Consider the following 10,251-nt stretch of genomic DNA (forward strand, 5'->3'; position numbering starts at 1 on the left):
CTTGATATTTGTTGTTCTATGGCTTCTGTAATCTCCATCTGATCGGAGCAGTGGTGAAAAGCTTTTGGTTCATAATAAAACTATTAACTTGCAGACCTCATTGATCCTTAATTAACAAAACCAACCATATACTGTCCAAGGAGTGTTCATGTTATAGCTCATTTCTTTATTATAACTAGGGATAAGATGTGTGAGATGATTGAAATCTCCCCGAGTTTTTTTTTTTTTTTTGGGCAAAGGAAAATCTCAGTGTTAAACGTAATGTTACCAAAGGTCTTCAATCTCATTTCCTTGGTCCACCAAACAGGAGACTTGTACGAGACAGTAGCCTTGTAATTAATTCTTGCCTGCAATGACAAAGGCCTAGGTGGCTAGGTGTCGAGTGTCCACAATGGCGTTGCAAGAAACCAACGTCTGAAAGGCTAACTTTTTGTATTTGGAGACGGCGAATCCTCCGGTTAGTTATAATATTGAGCTTGCTCTCCCTTCAAAATGGTGGTCAGTGTTGCTTTCCATTACTCTCCCACCATGCCTGGGAAAAAAGTATATTTACATTTGCTTTAGATTGTGAAATGCTAAGGGAAGCCCTTATTCTTTGTGCATTTTCTCATGGGGTTCACCTTATAATATCATTTCGGGAGTCTTACTGTGCAAGTTTTAGGTCAACCTAGAATGATTTTGCATGCAAAAAATGAGCCCTTATTCTTTGTGCATTTTTCTCATGGGGTTCACCTTATAATTTCATTTCTGGAATATGACTGCAACCTATAATGATTGTGCATGCAAAAAATGAGCCACAATTGGAAATCATTTATAACTTATAAACAGTTGATAATGGTAAAGCATCAGTCAGACAGATTTTATGTATTTGATCCAAATTAAGTTTCTTTCAAACATGTGAAAGTGATGAACTGACAAAAAAAAAAAAAAAAAAAAAATCCCTATTTTCATATCCATTTTATCCAAGTACGTAAACTTACTATTCTCCATTATTACAACCAATGATTAGACAATGAAGGTTGAAGGATTCTTTTTCCTAAAAAAAGAAAAGAAAAGAAAAAGAAATGAGCACATGCGGTTACTTTGAGATCTTGTTAATGTGGTGAGTGCTGACGGTTCAAGAATTCAACGAAGAATCCACTCATCCCTTGAGTGGGAATATGCTTGGTCTGTGAGGTACTTTTTTCCTTGATTTGGTTCTGACCAAATTCGGCGGTAGGTTGCTCAAAGGGCTTTGTGGATATGGTAGCAAAGCCTGTGTTGTTTTTCCGGTGATACGATTGAAGGTGCATGATGGTGTTGGCTTCAAGCAGGCTTGGGCCTATAAGGGGTGTGGCCCTTGGGCCTTACTCTTACCCCCTTAAGTGGAGTGGGTCCTTAATGGGGCTGAGCATTAAAAATTAGTTAGAACTTTTTTAGTTCAAAGCTTATTAGCCATGAGGTGTTTTTACACTTAATTAAAAAGAATTTCCTACTAGTACAATTGAGTACATTGATTAAGGGATTCTCGCTTTAATTTAATTTTGTGTAAGAGAACTAGTCATAGTCTCGTAGGCTCACTGATGAATAAGTGAGTTTCAATGTAATAGTGAATGGTACTATGTTCCTCTAGTTTAGAAATAAGGCTTTCTAGACTCAGATTAATCCGTGCAAGGGGGTCATATGCCTCCCCTCGGCCACCAAGAATAGATTGAGAATTAATTTCAATTAGCGTCAGCGGGATTTGAACCCAGGTGTAGGAGTACCACACCTGGAGGCTCTTACAAACTCGACCACTTGTAGTGGTTAATGAAATCTATTTCTAATAAATAAATAAAAGGGTCCATAAATCTATCTTCCAACAAAAAAAAATTGGAAACCTTTCAATTAATTTTAACGTTGCCAAAGGTCTTCAATTTTAGAAACCCCCATTCATGAGGATTGAACCAGACAGTAGCCTTATAATTAACAGTAAGGCTAGTTAACAATGATCCATTCTTGGCTGCAGTGACAAGCTTATAAGTGCTGTCACCAGCCACTAACTCGCTTGAAATCACACACTGAAAGACTAACTTTTTGGCAGTAAGCTTGTTGTAGTCGGAGACGGCAAATCCTCCGATCACCTTTGCAAATTCGTCGAATACTCCGTTCACCGGTGCAAAATTGTTGTTAGGGGGACTTGGTAGGGGTACTCTCCCACCATACCAAGGAAACATAGCAGCAGCAAGAGGAAGGAAGAGAGCAATCAGTGTGAGGAAGCACTGGTACCTCATTTTGAGACTCTTGAGTGTTTTGTGATAAATATTGGTTATAGAAATCCAAGTTCATTGTTTTCTTGCATGGTTTATATAGCTGTCGTCCATACCTAGGTAACTGTAACTAAGAAAATGAATAACGGGTTTGGGACATGATGCAATATTTCTATTTTTTTTTTAATTACAGATGGGTAATGGTGAATATGAAATTTTTTTTTTTTGATCAAATAAGAGCTTCATTAATAATGAACAGCTTACAACGAGTTTTAGGCAACATCTCTTACACAGAAATGGCCACTAGACTTCACACTGGAACTCTATGATGACTGACTCCAAACTTGCACTACAACTGTATGGCAAAGACAACAAACGCAGGAGCAGTGAATCCTTGACATCTCACCTCTCGTCCAGCCAATCAGAACTCTGAAACTAGACAACTCACTTGTGTCAACACTAACTCACCAACCAGAATCCTCCTGACCAGCTTTTGATCTACCGAGCCAACACTCGTTGTGACCTAAACCCAACCAAAAGGATTGCCGGACATTCAGACCTGGGACTAAAGAAACCCAACACCATCACCACCCTATTGTCAACACCGTCAATCCACAACTACTCCAAATCGCCATCGCCTCCAACCCAAAACCAGACAGAAAGACCCACTAGAAGGCTAATAATCCTCGTCAATGGCACAACCAGACTTTTTTGCTGACCCAAAATCAGATAGGAACGACCGACTAGAAAGCCAGAGAGAAAATTGTCTCTGCCACAACCTGTAGTGCACACGACCCTAAAGCTAAAACCTAACACAACTGAAACAACAAGCTAATACCACAAACCAAACCTTGGTAGCGACTTATTACCAACAAAACAACTTAAAAAAACAACCAGGGCAGGGCCCAAAAATTGAGCCCCAACCCCACATCCAGCCCAAGTAGCAGAGAAATCAGAGCCACCAAACAGGGCCCAGCCCAGTTCTTGCACAACCCCCACCTTCGTCCCCTCATTCCTGACGTGCCACCACCTGCGACGAACCGCCACCGTCAGCGCGCCCCTAAACCAGTTGTCTCGCACCATCGCTGACGATCCACTAACCCGGTCGCGCCACTGCCAGAGATCCACAGCCCACACCCCAATCCAGAAGTCCACCCAACCCAGATCGAGTCGAGGACTCGTAGTGCCAACCCAGAATGGATCGACAATCCACCACCATCTCTGACCATCCAGGATTCGACCCGCCAAAAATCACATCTCCTCCGCCCTCTTCATCCCCAGACATGCCGCCCAACCAACTTCCACATGCAAGTACTGAACCACCACCCCCCAGCAACTCTGATCTCCCCTACCACCAACCATCGATCCCAACGATCAAGAGCAAAGCCACCCCGATACAAGGGACCACGATCACCCAGCAACAAGGCCCGTCTGACGACAGCGTCCATTGACGCGCTGCCGGACGGAGGCAAGAGAGTTTTTTGGGAAAACCCTAGCCGCAAAGAAATTATTGAATAACCTAGAATATGACATAATTGTATTTGATTTCTCTAATTAAGTGCAGTTAATCTTTATTAAAAGTTAAGTTTAATGTCTCACTCCAGAGCTTACTAGTTTTGCAACTGATATGTGCAATTTATAGAAGACATTGATATTTGTGGTTAGGTAATGCTTGTCATGAAAATTTTTCCATAATCCAACAAGGGCGTTCTGTTCTCAAGTCAAGTTTGGATTAATAATAAAACTGCATAATATAATAAGGGGATATTGTTGCCTAAATTGTAGATATTATAAGGTAATGTATTGCCATAAAAAAATCAAACAAGCTTTCCTACCTTGCTGCCAAAAGATTTTCGTTAAATCCACGTTTCACCTTGCCACTACAAAACTGTATGAATTAGGTAAAGCAAACAAAATAAAAACCCTTGGACTTTTCCGAGTTCACGATGTACGTTGTTTCTCCCTCAAGTCTCACTATGTCAGGCTGCTGTTGAAGCCCCATACCTCAAGTCTCACAAGTCTCCCTCAAGTCCCACCAGCCATGTCCAACCTCCTCCTTCTCTCCATCCTAATCCTCTGCGGCCAGGTCCACGGCCGCTACAACCTCTCCGACCGATCGGATCTAATCTCCGATGGGGTCCGCCAATTCGGCACCTCCTCATACTCGTACTCACCTAACTTTCTCACCCTCCACCGCCCACCCTTGAAGGCCGACGACTCCACCTGCGACGAGACGTACCACTTTTTGCCCTGCACCACCACCATCCTCGGTAACCTCTTCCTCATCATCGTCTATGGCGGCCTCATGTACTTGGCCGCCACCTACCTCTCCACTGGCAGCGAGCTCCTCCTCCATCTTCTAGGCCCCGGAATCATTAGAGGCCTCTTCCTCCCCATTCTCGGCGCTTTTCCCGACGCCATGCTCATTCTCGGTCAGTCCTTTTTTTTTTTTGCTCTTCTCTGAAAAATGAAAATAGGGTGCGTCTATTGCCACCCTACTATTTTCTTAGTTCACCCTACAAACATTTGAATTATTAAAAGACTATATTACCCAAGTGTAAAATGACTACTAAGTACATTAATTTTCTAAAATCTAAATTTGTAAAGGAAAAATAAATAAATAACCAATGAATTAAATAGAAAGATTACTTAATTTCTCATTGGATAACATTAATCTTCATCTTCTCCACCCAAATTTGCATTTATTACTATTTTTTTGTCTTTTTATTACCTCTTCATCATGAATTCGTTATTTAATTCACAAAATCATTAGTGTTAACTACATTAAAATCTTTGCAATACCTTTTGTGAACACTGAAAGTAAAAATTTAAAACACGCAAGAAAAATCTCAATATCTTCTTCATTGCTTATAGTTGTTAACTAACTAATATTTTGACATAGATTGAAATAGATGAACATTGAAGCAGAAAGAAAAAATTAAAAAAATGGAAGTAAATTAGATTATTGTTGTAGAGAAACTGAAATTGAGAGGAATTTGCTTTGTGTTCTCATTGATAATAGGGACCTCTTTATATAGAGGATTACAATACATAGAGTCTGAATCATACAAGGAAAGATAATCTCTAGATTCTTCTAATTAAACCCTATTCCCACTAGGTCAAGTAACCTAGAGTTTGGGCCAAACACATATTAGGGTTTTACTTGAACACTCCCCCTTGTGTTGCCCAAATGCGGTGCTTCTCTCGTTGCCTCGTTAAAAACCTTGCCGAGTAACAAAAACCCAGTGGGACAAAAATAACCTCGGTCGAAGGGGAAAAAGAGCACAACACACCCTTCACGTTTCGAGGTGAACATGTAGACATCTCCCCCTGATGTCTGCGCCTCCCCCTGATGACTACGATCATGGGAGTTCAGATAATTTCCGCAAGCCAATTCTTGCCACATGTTTCTCAAGTGGATTTGGGCAATGACTTAGTAAACAAGTCTGCCACATTGTCCTCAGATCGAACCTGGTTCATTTTGATCTTGAGGAGCTTCTGTTGTTGCTGATTGTAGAAGAATTTGGGCGATATATGTTTGGTGTTGTCGAATTTGATGTAGCCTTGCTTCATTTGTTCAATGCAAGCAGCATTATCCTCATAAATGCTCGTTGGCTCATCTGTGGTAGACTTCATACCACAACTGCTTCGAACATGCGTAACTATGGATCGAAGCCATATACATTCACGAACTGCTTCGTGAAGAGCAATAATCTCTGCATGATTCGAAGAGGTAGCGACTAAGGTCTGCTTTGTAGACCTCCAAGATATCGCGGTCTTTCCCATGGTGAAAACATAGCCAGTTTGGGAGCGACCTTTGTGTGGGTCAGAGAGGTACCCAGCATCAGCAAAACCTTCCAAAACACTTATATCTTTTTGGGATGGGGAGAGGGGACGCAGTCCACCATGTATGGCGTCCCTGACACTTGATGGGTCCGAATCCATCTTCTCTCTGTATGGATAGAACAAGCCCATATCGATCGTACCATTTAGGTATCGAAAGATATCTTTAACACCAGTCCAATGGCGTCGTGTTGGCGCAGAGCTATATCTAGCTAGCAAGTTCACAGTGAATGAGATATCCGGTCTTGTGCATTGTGCTAAGTACAACAATGCGCCTATTGCACTTAGGTAGGGCACTTCTGCCTCTAGCACTTCTTCATCGTCATCTTTTGGACGAAATGGATCCTTCTTTGGATCAAGACTACGGACAATCATTGGGGTGCTTGAAGGCTTAATCTTGTCAGTGTTGAAGCGCCTAAGCATCTTTTGGGTATAAGCTGATTGATGAATCAGGATACCATCTCTACGGTGCTTAAGTTCCAAACCGAGGCAAAACCGTGTTTTTCCAAGATCTTTCATCTCAAACTCGGATTTCAAGTGTTCAGCGGTTTCCCTTAACTCTTTAAGGGTGCCAATTATGTTCATGTCATCGACATAAACCGCTACTATTGCAAATCCGGAACTTGTCCTTTTTATGAACACACATGGGCATAGTTCATTGTTGACATATCCATTTCCAATCAAGTAGTCACTTAGACGGTTATACCACATCCGTCCGGATTGTTTCAATCCATATAGTGAGCGTTTCAATCTAAGCGCAAACGCGCTCCGTGGTTTAGAGCCACTTGATTTGGGTAACTGAATTCCATCTGGAATCTTCATATATATCTCTGTATCTAGATCCCCATATAGATACGCAGTAACCACATCCATAAGCTGCGTATTCAGTTTTTCGGAAACTACCAAACTGACAAGGTAGCGGAACGTTATGACGTCCATTACTGGAGAATAGGTCTCCTCGTAGTCGATTCTAGGGCGTTGTGAGAAGCCTTGCGCCACAAGGCGAGCTTTGTACCTTACAATCTCGTTTCACTCATTACGCTTTCTAACGAATACCCATTTGTGACTGTTGATGCCCAAAAAATCCAGCTATCAGGCCCAATTCATTTCTCGAGCCCAATCAGCAAATTATAACGACAATCATCATGCCACGCATGTGGACCCCAGCCACATTCACGCATTTGGGGCTTGCAAGAGCGGGTGTGGTGTGGAAGGTAACGGAAAAGCATGAGGCCCATTATTAGTTTTAGGCTTGTTGGTAATTTCGGACTTGGGGACCGAAATTCAAGCTCAACAGCCCAATTCTGATTATGGGCAAGTGAAGAAGAAAGAACCCAAAAACCACTCAATTACAACAAACACTTCTCTTTACCCAATATATTCAATTATTTTCCTTAAACTAGACATCTCAAGTACTATATCACCTTCTTTTACACACAAGCCAATTCTCTACCCGTAACTCCCCTTTTTCCAGCAGCAAATCTTGGAACCACAATTCTTGGATTACAGCAGCAGAATTTCTGGAGTCACCGCAGCAGCAGGATTCCTGGGATTACAACAGCAAGATTTCTGGAACAGCAGCAGACCTAAGCCACCACCACTCTATAAATCGATGGTTATAGCTGCTGTGAAAAGGGGGACAAGCTAACTACAAGACAGCCCAAGCAACTCTCCCACTAGAAGGACAGAAGCCACAACAACCCAGAAACATCAAGCAAGAGATCAAGCCCTATCTTTGAATCCCTAGTAGCCATCAATTCCTCCCAATCAACCTTAACCCAAGACCAGAAATCATACCATTGCCGGAATCTCTTCTTCCGAAACTCATGCTTTTCTAGCTCCCACGCCATGCACATCTTGCCAAGCCTTTACTAAAGTTACATACTAATTCACTGCCGTGACTAGGGAGAGGAGCTGCTGGGAAGAAATCAACAGCTTTCTTCTTAGGACTTATTATCCTTCGAGGTCTGCTGGGCCTAGTTGCCGCTTACTCAGACGAAGGGGCAAAGTCTTGGGTCCTTACCCATGAATTTTAACTGCCGTACAACTCCGATCAAAATGCCCCTCACATTTTGGCGACTCCGCTGGGGACTAGGCCATTATTCCAGCAGCTAACCTCTTCCTTGCTGGACGTATGCCAAGCTAATCTCTGATCTTGATAATCAATGCTGGGAGCAAGTTATAAACAAAAATGTTCTTGTTTAGATCCCTTATTTCCTCTCACCCACCACTCCAGTAATGTTCTAGGCTTCGAGCTGTAATTTAAGGAGAGTTTGAGGAGAGAGAAAACGGATCTGGGCTTTTCTCTCTCTCCTCCACCACCTACTTCCGGTCACCACCACGACTCACCTCCACTACCACCGCGCTCATAGGCCTCTGGCGAGTCCACCTCATCCTCCGCGATGTCGAAGGTGAGGCCACGCTCCGAAACACAGTACCTATAGAAATTCTCTCTGGACACCCAAAGTCTTCTCCTTCTCCACGTCCATCTTCTCCAACGAATGAAAGTCGTCGGTGGGTCGGCCCTAATTCCTACATCGCCGACGGTGCTTGGAGGGAGCCCGCGCCAGAGCCAAGGTCACCCAAAATCGATCTGGATACCCAGATCTTCACTGGGTACTCGTACTCTCTAAATCTCAATTTCTCTCTCCGTGGTCAACAACCTCGCAGTGCCCTCGTCTCTCTCGGCGGTAACTCCCCCACGGAGCTCAACCATCTCGGTGACCCAATTCCAGGCACCTTCACATCCCGGTACCCATGCTCCATCTCAACAGCTTCTCTTGCCAGCAGCTTTGCTTTTCGGTATCAACTTCGCTCCCCGGCAGCACTTTCCCCTCCGACGAGTCCCCCCGACCTATTCACAGCAGATTCCAAAGTTTCAAAACTCAATCTTCCAAAGGACCAACCAGACGCCGTTGATCCAAGACCCATCGATCTGTCCTCTGTAGATTCGCCGTTGGATTTTGACTCCGTTGAAAGTTGGTTAGCAATTTCGACTCCACCAGCTCTCAGTGTCTCTCCTCTTTCAAACTATGGTACTTTGGTATCTCATTAGCCCGGCTACTCCCTGTCGGTGTCGCCCTTCCTGGCACGTCTCACTTGGTCTGCACAATTTCACTAGAAACAGAGCAACTGGATTTCCCGGCAGCGACACCTCTCGATGACACAACGCAAAGCTAAGTTCTTTCTCACTAGACCGGCACCACAGCACCACAGCAGACCACCTTGAGAAGAGAGAAAAGCTAAGTCCTCTTCCCATGTGACTTTGTTTATATCTTCTCAATCAAAATGCATAAGGCCTGCTACACATTGACACCTGTGGCTGCACCTGTCCACCAAATAGCATAATTGTTATTGCGCACATACAACCTATGTTGATTCCATGTGTTCCCGTAGGAACTTGCCTTATACATGCATGAATGCATTACTTGCTAGACACCAGATGTCTCATTTTAATTTTTTAATGCCTATTGCATGCATGGCACCATACTTGGTTTTATGTGCTTTATCTATATGCAGCATGTGTACCACAAAGTCATAATCTATGCCCATTAGAGAACACCCATATCTCACGTGGCATTCTTAGTACACATAGCAAGCAAGACAAATACACTTGATTTCTTATAGAATGACTTCACCAATCATCATTATCACATTAGCCAGCACACTCTATTCTCTCCTCCTTGGACAGCTACCAGTTAATGCCAACCACAGCCTCCATTTAAGGATAAGTGGTCTATACACATTAACTCAATTAATATCTCACCTCTACTTTGCCCATCTCGGTGTTTTCTCTATTTCTTATATATAATGGATTTGTGGCACCCTTGCTTCGCCGCCCTTGATTTGCGGCTGAAAACATGACCACGCACTTGACACCTTGGTAGCACTGCATATATAAGCATGATTTGCTAGTCGACCTTTAACTACTATATATATATATATATATATATTCTTTTATACATGATGGGTTATCCACCATCACATGGTGCATATTTGTTGAAGTATATATATAAATTAATAATTATGTCACTTTGAGTTCAAATTATGACAACTCTGACACAGTAATGCATGCTGATTTTTCACATGGGCAATACGCCACCAAGCATCACTAGATTGTTCTTTTGCATAGTATTGTGTACTCGACTACTAGATAACAAAGCGTATTCCATAATGAGCT

The 10,251-nt window shown here is 42.7% G+C and overlaps 1 protein-coding gene across 1 annotated transcript; it reads right to left on the reverse strand.

Annotated features, from left to right (window-relative positions):
- Positions 1-1,862: 1,862 nt before the first annotated feature.
- Positions 1,863-2,252, reverse strand: LOC133730955 (cysteine proteinase inhibitor 1-like). The gene has a single exon (XM_062158451.1). The coding sequence runs from the start codon at positions 2,250-2,252 to the stop codon at positions 1,863-1,865; it is 390 nt and encodes a 129-aa protein (XP_062014435.1).
- Between the last annotated feature and the right edge of the window lie 7,999 nt (positions 2,253-10,251).

The sequence above is a fragment of the Rosa rugosa genome, chromosome 2, assembly GCF_958449725.1.
Source record: "Rosa rugosa chromosome 2, drRosRugo1.1, whole genome shotgun sequence".
NCBI lineage: Eukaryota > Viridiplantae > Streptophyta > Magnoliopsida > Rosales > Rosaceae > Rosa > Rosa rugosa.

Bases quoted from the DNA above. Each gene is read 5' to 3' on its own strand.
- LOC133730955 (XM_062158451.1), bottom strand. From the start codon at position 2,252: ATGAGGTACCAGTGCTTCCTCACACTGATTGCTCTCTTCCTTCCTCTT.